General features: G+C 41.0%; 1 protein-coding gene across 7 annotated transcripts in view; it reads right to left on the bottom strand.

Moving 5' to 3' along the window:
- The window catches only part of SETD2 (SET domain containing 2, histone lysine methyltransferase), a 117,310-nt gene that overhangs the window by 36,269 nt on the left and 67,229 nt on the right, over positions 1–13,812 (bottom strand). For 3 of the 7 annotated variants that reach the window (XM_051852507.3, XM_089306397.1, XM_089306396.1), the window contains exons 13-14: positions 1,382–1,430; positions 391–574 (exon numbers count right to left, since the gene is read on the bottom strand). In XM_051852507.3, coding sequence (XP_051708467.1) covers positions 391–574; positions 1,382–1,430 — 233 coding nt within the window. Of the gene's footprint in view, positions 1–390; positions 575–1,381; positions 1,431–11,859; positions 12,041–13,411; positions 13,629–13,812 lie in introns of those variants that run through there. The other 4 variants (XR_016214863.1, XR_007921935.3, XR_007921936.3 and 1 more) reach the window with 4 other exon arrangements.

Genomic DNA, 13,812 nt, shown 5'->3' with positions numbered 1-13,812 from the left:
GATGCTAATTCCAAAAGTCCTTGACATCTCAATTGAGAAGTACAGCTTTTCCTTATGTCTGCAGGGGATTGTTCCAAGTCCCCCATGGATGCTAAGATATGCAGGCACTCAAGCCCCTTACATAAAAGGGCTTCATATTTGCACGTAACCTATATATATTCTACTTAAATCAACTCTAGATTACTTATAATATGCAATACAATGCAAATGCTATGTAAATATTTGTTTTACTGTTTGGAAAAGTCTGTATACATTCAGTAGACATGATTTTTTCCTCCAAATATTCTGTTGAATCTTTGGATGTGGAATTCAGAAGCTATAGAACACTATAAATGTCTTGGGTCTTTCTGACTTGCTCCAAAAAGAGAATAACTCAGAAAAGACACTTACCTGTCATCTGGCCTTTTTGTTCCCCGCTCATAAGCAGAAGGAGGTGGTGAGAGAGAACCTCTTCGCTTTCTTTTCTCTTTATTTTGAGTTTGCTTGTCTGGATCTCTCTCTCTTGACCTGTTTGGAGTCTTTGGGGCAGCTGTTTGATCTCTGAAGCCAACAGCATCCCTTCCTCGTTCAGTTACTAAGGGAAAAGGGGTTTTTAAAAGTTTACTGGGTAGACTTTTCTCCATCATGATAGTATGTCAACTTTATAATAAAGCTTCTATCCAACAAATGCATCTATGGACCCTTCTCTCATCTACCCAGTCTTGAATTCAGATGAGACACAACATATTGTCTGTTCACTGAGCCTAGTAAAACTCTTCCATGAATAGCCTTTCCTTCTTTTCCTCATCAAACACTCAGGCCAAGTCTTCAACATTTCTAACAAGTTCTATGAACACAAACAGCCAATAAAAGATGTTCCTGTTACTTTTAGAAAGAAGTCTGTCAATTCAAAATGTAAAAACCTTCAACTGCCCCATAACCCTGATTTGTAACCTGTAGAAAAGCAACCAGATGTGCTAAGTGTTTTTTTTTTTGACTGGCAGAGTGGACAGTGAGAAAGGTCTTCCTTTGCCGTTGGTTCACCCTCCAATGGCCGCTGCGGCCAGCGCGCTGCGGCCAGCGCACTGCGCTGATCTGATGGCAGGAGCCAGGTACTTATCCTGGTCTCCCATGGGGTGCAGGGCCCAAGTACTTGGGCCATCCTCCACTGCACTCCCTGGCCACAGCAGAGAGCTGGCCTGGAAGAGGGGCAACCGGGACAGAATCCGGCACCCCGACAGGGACTAGAACCCGGTGTGCCGGCGCCGCAAGGTGGAGGATTAGCCTAGTGAGCCGCAGCACCGGCCGCTAAATTTTAAAATCTCAACTGTAGGGTAGTCATATATGTATAAATCAAGAGCATTTGTAAAGCAGTCTACATAGAGTATCTCTAAATACCTACCTGTGTTCTCCTTTTCAGTTTGACTTTTTTTTGGAATACGATATACCTCCTGCAAAAAATAAACCAGAAATAAAGTTTATTAGTAAGAGGTAGAAATAATGACTGCTTTCAAACTGACTGATTTCACATGGCAACAAAAAACGGGGGTAGGGGGTTGGTTCAAAGAGTTGGTATTTAATCTCCAAAATTTGACTGAAACCTATATAAATTTTTAGTATCTACCATCCTTGTATGAGTATGATCTCACTGAAAAAAGGAGCACACCAAGTAACTGGGTCATTATATTTCTAGCAAGAATATATTTCGCAAGAATCTTAAATTTCTACAAATGCATTCCTACAAGTAAACTGAAGTCGTCTACAGTTTCATTATAATAAGCATTCATAAAGATAACTCTAGGGGCTGGCTTTGTAGCGTAGCCAGGTAAAGCCACTGCCTACAGTGCTGGCATCCCATAAGGGTGCCAGTTCAAGTCCTGGCTGCTCCACTTCCAATCCAGCTCTCTGCTATCACCTGGGAAAGCAGTAGAAGATGGCCTGAGTCCTCGGGCCCCTGCACCGGCGTGGGAGAACCACAAGAAGCTCCTGGCTTCAGATGGGCTCAGCTCTGGCCATTTGGGGAGTGAACTAGTGAATGGAGAGCCCCACCCACCCATCTCTCTCTCTGCCTCTACCTTTCAAAAAAAAAAAAATCTTAAAAAAAAAAAAAAAAAAAAAAAAAAAAAAAAAAAAAAAAAGGGTAACTCAAGCATTTCACTTGCCATCCTACTTATGGAAGACAACATCAGTAATAACCAGTTACATGGAATCACTTCAGAAAAATTACATGTGTAAAGACAATTCCTGCTATTCAACCTAATTTCCTGTAAACCAACTCAACTAATGGCCAAATATAACATTTTATACTGCTATTATAAAAACAGAAAAGCAGCATTAGATCACTGTTGCTCTTGAAATGGCATTTAACACTGTATCAAAATAGATCTCGAGAAATGCAAGCTTGTTTTTAAGCTCTGAGGCACCTTTTGTTTTGTGTGAATCTAATTCTTGGAACCTATTTTGCTCTTTGGCAATTAATTCCATGTGATTCTAAGTCCATCAGGCAACTCTTGGGCACATTTCTTTATTCACTCAAATGCTCTCAAACAGCACATAATACAATCCCCTCCATTTTTATAGTAATCTTATATTAACCAAACTCGTGATTTGGTGATTCCATTTCGGGAATATATTCCAAAAAAAATCAAAGAACTCTTCTCTCTACATGACTGTTGGTTCTAGCAACACTTATGGAAAAAGAAATAACTCTCCTGTCACACACCTGAATAAGGGTCAAGATGTAGTATTTAGTTGCCACTAAAGATGACGAGTGCATACTATAGATGAAGAGAAATCCATATGCATGCAAACAAAAGGTAATAAAACTTCCAATAACACACAGATGTTGACAAAGTAAAATAACTGCTGTATCTGTGCACTTATCCTGTGTGCCAGGCATTACACTAAACACTTCAAATCCATTATCTTATTTGAGCTTTAGAAAACTCTACTAAGGCAAGCATTTGGCCTACCAGTGGAGAAGTGGGTGCCCCATGTCAGAATGCCTAAGTTCAATTCCTGGCTCTGGCTCACAATTCCAGATTCCACCCAGTGCAGATCTTAGATCTGATTCTGATGCATAGAGAAGGTTGAGAACTACTAAACTACTGGCATCTCTTAGCAGTCTTCATGCATTCTCCTCCTCACAAGAGAATTCAGGATATATACCTGCCCTCCATTCAGAGCCATCTGGGCTGTTTCCTCCTGGACAGCTTCTGCCCAAAGAGAGAATACATTCCAAACCATTCCTCTGGAGTTGTCTAGCTGTCAGTTTCTAGCTGTGGGTAATATTAAAGTATAAAGACAGGCAAGACAAAGCTGACACTCTCAGTTCTCTCTATCTGACTGTATATTAAACCAGTATGTACCCAGGCGTTTGGACTTATTAACTTAATCTTCTATTAATCAAAGCTTCACACAAAATTCAAGCCAAAAACTGATTATCTACTCTGTCCTCCTCATTTTATTCATTACCAGAATGAGGTTCTAAAAATGCAACTTAAGCTTTCCAAAGGCCCACAATATTGAAAACTGAGAAGCAAACAGTTATGTGAAGTTTACTGGGACATTTCTTAAGACCATTTTGTCTCATGAATAGAGAGCATTCAAGTTAGTCTAAGTGATATGAAGTCTGTTTGGAACGATGTCACACAGGCCACAGAGCTCACTGCAGAAAATGCTTACCTGACTTGGGTTCATTCACGTCAGCCCTTAGTGTAAAAGTATGGTACTTTACTAAAAACTCTGAAGACTGGCATATTTATGAGACAACACGGAATTGTATTAGGAGATTACAGTATGGGGAGACCATGCTGTCGAGGCCCTTCAGAGGGATCTAAACAAGTAACAATATTCTTGTTATATTCATGCTACACCATTTTCAAGTCTTAGCAGAGTCGAAGTTTTAAGAAGAGGATACTCTTTCTCTCTCTTACTAACTCTGCCTGTCAAAAAAAAATTAAAAAGATGATACTAAAAGGGCTGAAACTTGGGGCCGGCACTGTAGTGCAGCGGGTTAATGCCCTGGCCTGGGGCGTCGGCAATCCCATGTGGGCACCAGTTCAGGACCGGGCTGCTCCATTTCTGATCCAGCTCTCTGCTATGGCCTGGGAAAGCAGTAGAAGATGGCCCAACTCCTTGGGCCCCTGCACCCGCGTGGGAGACCTGGAAGAAGCTCCTGGCTCCTGGCTCCGGATCAGCGCAGTTCTGGCCATTGCGACCAATTGGGGCGTGAACCAGCGGATGGAAGATCTCTCTCTGCCTCTCCTCTCTGTGTAACTCTGACTTTCAAATAAATAAATAAATCTTAAAAAAGAAGAAGAAAAAGACTGAGCAAAGTGCCAATTTCTAGCTGGAAGGACAGACAAAAAGCAACATGAGAGGATAAAGACAACAATATGAAAGTGAAGTTATGAGATATAGTGTCTAAAAGTTCAAGTGCCAACTCAAGTAAAGAGAATTCTAGGGGACATGGAATTATTTTAAGAAATAATGAAGATAAACTTTCAAGAATTAAAAGAAATGTCAAGTACTTCTGATTGAAAAGGCTGAGGGTAAAACAGGAGACAAAAGGACTATGGCCTAAGAAGTCTGCACCTGCACCGAGGGCGATCTACACTAGTCAGAGGGATATTGCTGGGAGAAATGGAAAGACAACTTTGAGGAGAATATCTGGAATTTTCACAAAATCACATAGAAAAAGGGAGAGGAAGGCAGAATGAGAGGTAGGAGAAGAAAAAGGGGGAGTAGAATATTAATTTAATATTAATTTGTTTATTCTTCTAAAATCCCAAAGAGATACTTTAACTTCAGGTAACTGTTCTCTCTCAAGAAATTAAAATAGCAAGATCTGTTTTAGGGGCTGGTGCTGTGGTGTAGTGGTTAAAGCCACCGCCCGCAGTACTGGCATCCCATATCGGTGTCAGTTCGAGTCCCAGCTGCTCCACTTCCAATCCGGTTCTCTGCTATCGCCTGGGAAAGCAGAAAATGGCTCAAGTCCATGGGCCCCTGCACCCTCACAGGACACCTGGAATAAGCTCCTGGCTTTGGATTGGCTCAGCTCCAGCCACTGTGGCCATCTGGAGAGTGAATCAGTGGATGGAAGACCTCTCTGCCTTTGCATCTCTGTAATTCTGCCTTTCAAATAAATAAATAAATCTTAAAAAAAAAAAAAAGATCTGTTTTCGTTACTAAGACAATTTATAACAGTTTTTAAAGCTGGATATACAGTTATATATTATGCAACACATAAAAGAAAAGCAAATTAAAACTACAATAATGTACCAATTTTTCTACCAGTCTAACCAAGACAGCCTTGACAACCTGGTTGGCCGAAGTTAAATGAAATGGGCACTTTTATGCATATGCATTGCTGAGGAATGCTGAACTGACACAATAGCTATAAAGAACAATTTGGCAATGCCTATCAAAATGACATGACACAGATCTGACTCCCAATACTTTTAGTCATTTACTGAACATATCTAGTTTTCATAGGCATGAAATGATTTAGGTCAAAATTACTGGCTGCTAAGCCAAAGTAATCAACCTAAATGGCTAAAATAGGAGACAGAATAAATAAATGATGGCATATCTGTACAACAGAATACTACACAGCTATGAAAAATAAAGAAATTATTTATAAGCAGGTATGAAACAACACTCACAATTTATCAAATAAAAAGGGCTGAATAATGCTGCCAGTCTTATATGACAAAATATATGCACAATACACAAATTATCTCTGGAAAGCTATACTCAAAACCAGTTGAACTGCTTGCCTCCAAGGAATAGGAGAGAGGTAGAGGTGAAAGAGAACTGATTCACTATGGAATAGAAATATCTCACCGTATGTCTTACTCATATACCATTTGTGTGTGGGAATGGTCTGTTTTAAAAACTGAAGAAAAAAGACAACAGGCCTCAGAAAAAGCCTGAGGTACAGTATTAAAAGACTCTAGTGCACTGAATGTGTATTTCTGGTACACACAGCCCAAGAGAAATAAGGTCAAAGGAACTTGGCTTTCACAAAGCAGCTTCTAAATGCTGCTCTTTAGTGTCATACCTAAAAAATTATCCTACTTCAGGCCGGCGCCGCAGCTCACTAGGCTAATCCTCCACCTTGCGGCGCTGGCACACCGGGTTCTAGTCCCAGTCGGGGCACCAGATTCTGTCCCGGTTGCTCCTCTTCCAGGCCAGCTCTCTGCTGTGGCCAGGGAGCACAGTGGAGGATGGCCCAAGTGCTTGGGCCCTGCACCCCATGGGAGACCAGGAGAAGCACCTGGCTCCTGCTTTCAGATCAGCGTGGTGCGCCGGCCATTGGAGGGTGAACCAACGGAAAAAGGAAGACCTTTCTCTCTGTCTACTCTGCCTGTAAAAAAAAAAAAAGAAAGAAAGAAAAGAAAAGAAAAGGATATGCTGCAAGCATACACGATCAACTCAAAGAACAGGATGGCTTTCCTGGGGCACAAGATCAAACTCAAATGAGAAGAGCTATCTAAACAAAAATAAAGTGTTTTTTTAGGAAGGAATTTGTTTAGAAGTGAATTTGTTGTTAGGAATTAATTTGTTCAGTGTGTGGTGACACACAGCACATTAGCAGCAGATATCCAGTGCTGAACTAGAATTCCTTGAAGTTAAAGTATAGAAATAAACTCGGTTGCTGGCATTGTGGTGCAGCGGGTTAAAGCCCTGACCTGCAGTGCTGACATCTCACATAAGCAATGATTCAAGTCCTGGATGCTCCACTTCTTGTCCAGCTCTCTGCTATGGCCTGGGAAAGCAGAAGAAGATGGCCCAAGTCCTTGGGCCCCTCCACCCCCGTGGAAGACCCAGAGGAAGCTCCGGGCTCCTGGGTTCGGAATAGCTCAACTCTGGCTGCTGAGGTCATTTGGGGAGTGAAACAGCAGATGGAAGACCTCTCTCTCTCTCTCTCTCTCTCTCTGGCTCTATGTCTCTTTGTAACTCTTCAAATAAAATAAATCTTTAAAAAAGAAAGAAACTTGGCAAAGAAATTGAGATGCAGCTTGGGACACCTGCATTCCATATCAGAGTACCTGGGTTTGAGTCTTGGCTCTGCTTCTGATTCTAGCATACCGCTAATGCAGACCCTGGGATGTATAGGTGACAGTTCAAGAGGTTGGGTCCCTGCCACCCACTTAGGAAAACCTGGATTGAGTTCCTGGCTCCTGGCTTTGACCATGTCCAGGACAGCTGCTGCCGGCAACTGGGGAATGAAACAGTGGATGAGAGATTTGTTTCTCTTTCAAAGGAAAAAAGACACGGGGTTCAGATTATGCCATGGCATGCCAGCCATGTTAAGAAAAATGGACATATGGGGCCTGCACTGTGCCACAGCGGGTAAAAGCTCCATCCTGTTGTGCCAGCATCCTATATAGGCGATGGTTCAAATCCCAGCTGCTCCACTTCTGATTCAGTTCCCTGCTCTTGTATCTGGCGCTGGCACACCGGGTTCTAGTCCCGGTCGGGGCACCAGATTCTGTCCCGGTTGCTCCTCTTCCAGGCCAGCTCTCTGCTGTGGCCAGGGAGCACAGTGGAGGATGGCCCAAGTGCTTGGGCCCTGCACCCCATGGGAGACCAGGAGAAGCACCTGGCTCCTGCTTTCAGATCAGCGTGGTGCGCCGGCCATTGGAGGGTGAACCAACGGAAAAAGGAAGAGACCTGGGAGAAGCTTAGCTCCAGCCAGGGAAGCCATTTGGGGAGTGAACCAGCAAATCGAAGATCTCTCTCTGTCTCTATGTCTCTCTGTAACTCTTTCAAATAAATAAAATAACTGAAAGGAAGGAAGGAAGAAAAATGGACTTAATTCTAACAGTGTAATAAGGAACCACTCAAAAATTTTAAAAAGCACGTTGACATGAACATGCTTTCTATTTCTATTTCTCAAAGATTATTGTCAGGGCTGGTGCTGTAAAACACCCTCTGCCTGCAGTGCCAGCAACCCAAATAGGTGCTGTTTTGAGTCCCGGCTGCTCCACTTTTTTTTTTTTTTTTTTTTTGACAGGCAGAGTGGACAGTGAGAGAGAGATAGGGAGAAAGGTCTTCCTTTTGCCGTTGGTTCATCCCACAATGGGCCACTGTGGCCGGCACACCACGCTGATCCGAAGCCAGGAGCCAGGTGCTTCTCCTGGTCTCCCATGCTGGTGCAGGGCCCAAGCACTTGGGCCATCCTCCACTGCACTCCCAGGCCACAGCAGAGAGTTGGACTGGAAGAGGGGCAACCAGGACAGAATCCGGCACCCCGACCTGGACTAGAACCCATTGTGCCAGCACCGCAGGTGGAGGATTAGCCTTGTGAGCCACAGTGCTGGCCTGCTCCACTTCTGATCCAGATTCCTGCTAATGCACCTGAGAAAGCAGCAGAGGATCAACCAAATGCTTGGGCCTCTATACCCACATGGAGACCAGGAAGAAGCTCCTGGCTTCAGATCAACCCAGCCCCGGCCATTGTGGCCATCTGGGGAGTGAACCAGTGGATGGAAGACCTTTCTCTTCTATCTCTGCCTTTCAAATGTAAATAATAATAATAATAAAGATTATTCTGACTATTGAAAGTAGCACAGGTTGTAGGGGCCATATAGTAGTCATTCACTGTTTTTAAGAGTTAACTTGCTTTAAAAAGCATTACCATGAAGATACCAATATAAAAGTAACTCCTATTATAAAGATCAGGAAATGTTTCCTCCAAGCGGTGAAAATGTCAGAGTCTAGCAGAGGAAAGTATATAAGTAATTAATTTTAGTAATTGGTTAAGATTACTACAGTAGTATAGAAACAGAGAAAAGATCTAGGCACCACAAAGAAATTAACCACAGGGGGCTGATGTTGTGGGGCAGTTGGTTAAGCCATCTCATACAAGAACGGGCTGCTCCACTTTGAATCCAGCTCCCTTGCTGTAGTACCTGGGATGGCAGTGGAAGATGGCTTCACGTGCTTGGGTTCCTGCCACCCACATGGGACCCAGATGAAGTCCCAGTCTCCTGGCTTCAGCCTGGCCATTGTGTCCATTTGGGGAGTGACCCAGCAGATAGAAGATGGATCTCTCTCTCTTACTTGCACTCTCTCTCTCCCTCCTTTTCTCTGTAATTCTACCTTGCAGATAAATAAATCTTTAAAAACAAGCAAAAAATAAAGGATGAACTACAACTGTAGGTCTAAATAAAGGGAGTTTGTTTTTTTTTTTAAAGTATATTCCAAGCAAGGAGAATAGTATGCTCAAGGACTGGGAGAGATGAAAATCCATCAACTGATACAACTCATGAACTGAATGTGTAAGAGAAATGTTGGGCAACAAGGTTAGATAAACACAGAAGTATCTCCTATACAATATACTAAAGGCTTTGTTCTTTGAAGAATGGGAGTGTCTGTGATGCTACTAGAGATTCTTATTAAGCACATTTGCTTTTTTATAAGACAATGCTGTAGCACAATGAGGGATTAATATGGGGGGTGGTGAGGAGGGAAGAATGGCAACAAGGACAAATAGGCTGCGGCAACAGTCTAGGCAAAAAATGATAGGGGCCTGAATTAAAAGAGCAAGATGTAACCTATTTAACATATAAGGCAAAAGAAATCTCAGCTGCTCCAAGAATTAGGAACTTTGAAGGGCCAGGCACAAGAGCAACTATCACTGAGAGACATAAAAGGAGGTACAGAAGATTCAGAAGTAGGGTAGTCTCAGGTTAACAGAAGAGATATGATAGAGTGGTCCAAGCATGTTGTATATACACATTCACTCATACACACACTTTTAATACAATCTGCTGGCAGGTCCTAGAAGCAATGTCCCTAGCAGGAATGACTTTATCTAGAACTCAAATATTGGTTTCAAAGTATCATCTCCCGGGCCGGCGCTGCGGCTCAATAGGCTAATCCTCCGCCTAGCGGCGCCGGCACACCGGGTTCTAGTCCCAGTCGGGGCGCTGGATTCTGTCCCGGTTGCCCCCCTTCCAGGCCAGCCCTCTGCTGTGGCCAGGGAGTGCAGTGGAGGATGGCCCAAGTACTTGGGCCCTGCACCCCATGGGAGACCAGGAAAAGCACCTGGCTCCTGCCATCGGATCAGTGTGGTGCGTCGGCCGCAGCGTGCCGGCCGCGGCGGCCATTGGAGGGTGAACCAACGGCAAAGGAAGACCTTTCTCTCTGTCTCTCTCTTACTGTCCACTCTGCCTGTTAAAAAAAAAAAAAAAAAGTATCATCTCCCATGTAATCAAAGCTTCTTGAAAAAATGGCTGATTGAGGGCTGGGAAAAGTGAAGTGTAAGATTAGTCTCAAACAGCACTCTGTGCCAGAAAGTTAAAAAACAAAAAATAGTGGAAATGTCAAAATGATGCATAAACCAACTTGCTAAATATGGGACAATTTAAGCAACCAATAATGAAATTAGGATCATAATCCACTGAAAAAATAAGAATCCATGAGTCTAAACTAATATAAATCAATGAATAAATGAGAAAGCAGGTAAAGCCAACCAATAAACACAGAAGTAAAAGGAATGATGCATTACAAAAATCACCACTTGGTAATCATCACAGTAGTAAATGATTCAGCCAAATCATTGGATGCTGTATCTGATAAATTTGATGAAAAATAAAATTTTACTTTTCCAAAGTTCCTCCAATGTGATACTTAATTACAAGGGGGAAAACAGTAACTACATTGGAGGAAGACTTGCAGATACCTTAACCAAATGATCAAAGTTGACAATATCATTAATGGGAAAAAATTAACATCATGTGAAGAACACTACTACTACAATAATCCTGACAAAAACCATATAATCTGAATTCAAACAAAAAAAAAAACTTCAGACAAATCCAAACTGAAGGATAGCGTACAAAGTTCAAAATATTAAGTAATGTGAAGTTTATAAGACAGAGGAAGACAAAGGACAGTAAAAAGACACAGCTCAATGTAAAGTTGCTTCCATATTAGATTGTTAGTGGAAGAAAAATATTCTTATTTTTTCATTGTAAAGAACATTAAACGAACCGTTGATAAAACCTGAACGAGAAATATTGATTAGATCATCAGTGGTATTATATGGCTTGATTTGCTGAATTTAGTGAGTATATTAAAGTAATAAGGGGAATATCCTTTTGTTTAGAAAATACATACCAAATATTTTAGGAGCAATAGGACATTCATAACCTATTCTTTTAAAAAATCAGGGAAAAACAAAGAGGAATGGTCATTTGGCCTAGCAGTTAACACACCTGTGTCCCATATCAGAGTGTATGGGTTCAAGTCCTGGCTCCACTCTCCATTCTAGCTTCCTGCTAGGAGACAAGTGATATTCCCAACAGCTGGGTCCCTGCCTCTCATGTGGGAGACCTGGACCAAGATGCTGGCTCCTAGCTTCTGTTCAGTTCAGTCCTGGCCATTGGAAGCATTTCAGAAGTAAACCAGTGAATGAGAACTCTCTCTGTTCCTTGACTAAAAATTTAAAGCTAAGAGAAAATGATAAAATTTGATAAAATATTAACATTGTGGAATATGAGTGAAGAGTTTATGGAATTTTTAGCCTAAATTTTCTGCATTTGTCACCAGAACATGTACTGCACATGGAATACATACAGAGTATTATTCATGCAATTTTTCTGCAAATCTGAAATTCCATCAGAATTAAAAATTTAAAGTATTGAAAAGGAAATTTTATATAGCTCCATTACAGTTAAAAATAAGAATAGAGTATATCATTTATATTTATACTGGACAAATCTGTTAAGTTTCTGAATGACTTGGTCATGTTCCAGAGGGAAGAACAACATTCCATAAAAGTCTCTTCTAGCATGGAAATTCTATAATACACACTCTCCTACTTCTCAGATAGTCTTACATCCAAATAACTTAGTTTTTCCTAAACAGAGTCAAAACTTCTTTTTTTAAAACTACCTTTATGGGTAATAGAAACATATGTCTTTAGGGAAACAGAATTAAGAGCTCACCCAAAAGAGTAAAGTGAAAATGACTTCATTCAAAACCAGAATGTTTAGAGCAGCCAGATTCTGTACTTTATCGTTTAGACCAGGTGTTGGCAAACTTTCTGTAAAGGACAAGACAGTAAATGTTTTAGGCTTTTTGGGCTGTCCCATCTCTGTTACAACTGCTCAACACTACCATCATAATGCAAAAGCAGCCACAGATAATATATAAATGAGGAAGCATGGCTGTGTTTAAAAATATATATATATGTATTTAAAATATATATAAAAACAGGCACTTGGGCATATTTGACCAAGCCCTGATTTAGATGAAAGTATGTATTAAATTTTGAAAAAATGGATTACTAGTAAATTTTAGACCATTTTTGCCTTTTACCAAAAGAAGACACAAAAATTTCACAATGTAGCAGTACCTAAAATAGCATTCTTTGGGGGGCAATTCTGATTTTTTTTGTAAAAGACAGGTAATATGATTCCTATGGATAACACAATAATCTTACTCTACTAAGGATTTTAAAATTAACTGCAGGAATTCAGCACATGTAATTTCATTTTAAAATGTTCCATAGCAGATTTTACAGTACAGTTTTAGTGATGGAGTGAAATTCTAAACAGTGACTCAAAACTTTTAAGTTTTGGGTAACTTTGTTTTATTTCAACTCTTGGTACAGCTTAATGCTTAGCTTTGCAAGCAAAGAATGTTTTTAAATTAAAGATAACGTCTTGAGATAATGATGAAAAGAGAGAAGAATAAGAATAGTCATCAAGGAGAGCTCAACTTAATACACATAGGAAACATTGTCCCTAAATCATCTAAATCTTGGAGCAAAGAGCACTACTCAGATTTATCTACAAGGAGAGGGGTGTGTGTGTGTATATGTCCCTGTAACATATATATATATATCCCTGTTTTATTTATATATATATATGTGTATATATATATATATATCCCTGTAATATATAAACACTGTAATCTAAGTGTTTTTAAGAGAGGCTCTGGAATTATTAACCATGATAACTTCTCGGTGTTTAATGGCAACCAAAACTGCCAAGTACACACAGGAACCTTACCTCCTCTTCACATGATCCAAAGGAATGAAGATTTTGCTGTTAATTTATAATTAGTCACCACTTTTACTCAGTTGTTTTGTTCTGTGAAATCTGGGGTATATTTTCAGTAAGAGGGATAATGTACAACAATTCCTTTGTGAACAGAAATATATGCACATGTCCCTGCTGAAAATGTAGCCCAGCAAATTTGCTCATGAAAATGAATACATGCTCTTAAGTGGCAATGTGCTGGGTGATATTTTTGGTTGACGTTCTACTTAAGGAGTCAAAATGTGTAAGCCTTGTGGAGTCAAGGCAGTGGTCCTGTGTATATAGGTATAGAAAAAGTAGCTCACTTAATCCTTTCTCGCCAGGAGTAGGAATTTTCCCGGAACGACATCCATTGTCGGCAATGGACGCACCAAAATAACGCCGGCGCCAGTGAGTTAACCACCTCTGTCCTCTTTTCACCTATTATATTTTTCATGCATCATCCAACTTCCCAACCATCTTCCTGTTTCTTCACAGAATGCACGCTAGGTTCTCGTTTTTCTTCAGCACGAAGTTGGAAATGGAGTTGAGAAAGGGAGACACATGGTCAGCTGGTGATGTTAACAAGCTCCTTGCTGCCCTGAGAAGCTAGATGGAAATGGTTCAAGTTACAAGGGGGATCATCATTAGATCTGGGAGGACAAAGAGTAATTCACGAAGCTTCATTCCCTTCCCTCCCACCCTCTTTCAATTTATTGATGATCCCTACAGTCTGCCTTCATAGCAAAACCAAGATTAAGGCATCAGAAGAAATCCCTTTCCATTCTTCATT

Source organism: Oryctolagus cuniculus, chromosome 10 (assembly GCF_051225735.1).
Source record: "Oryctolagus cuniculus isolate XC-2025 breed Fujian yellow rabbit chromosome 10, ASM5122573v1, whole genome shotgun sequence".
NCBI lineage: Eukaryota > Metazoa > Chordata > Mammalia > Lagomorpha > Leporidae > Oryctolagus > Oryctolagus cuniculus.
This window is presented reverse-complemented; position numbering and strand designations above follow the sequence as displayed.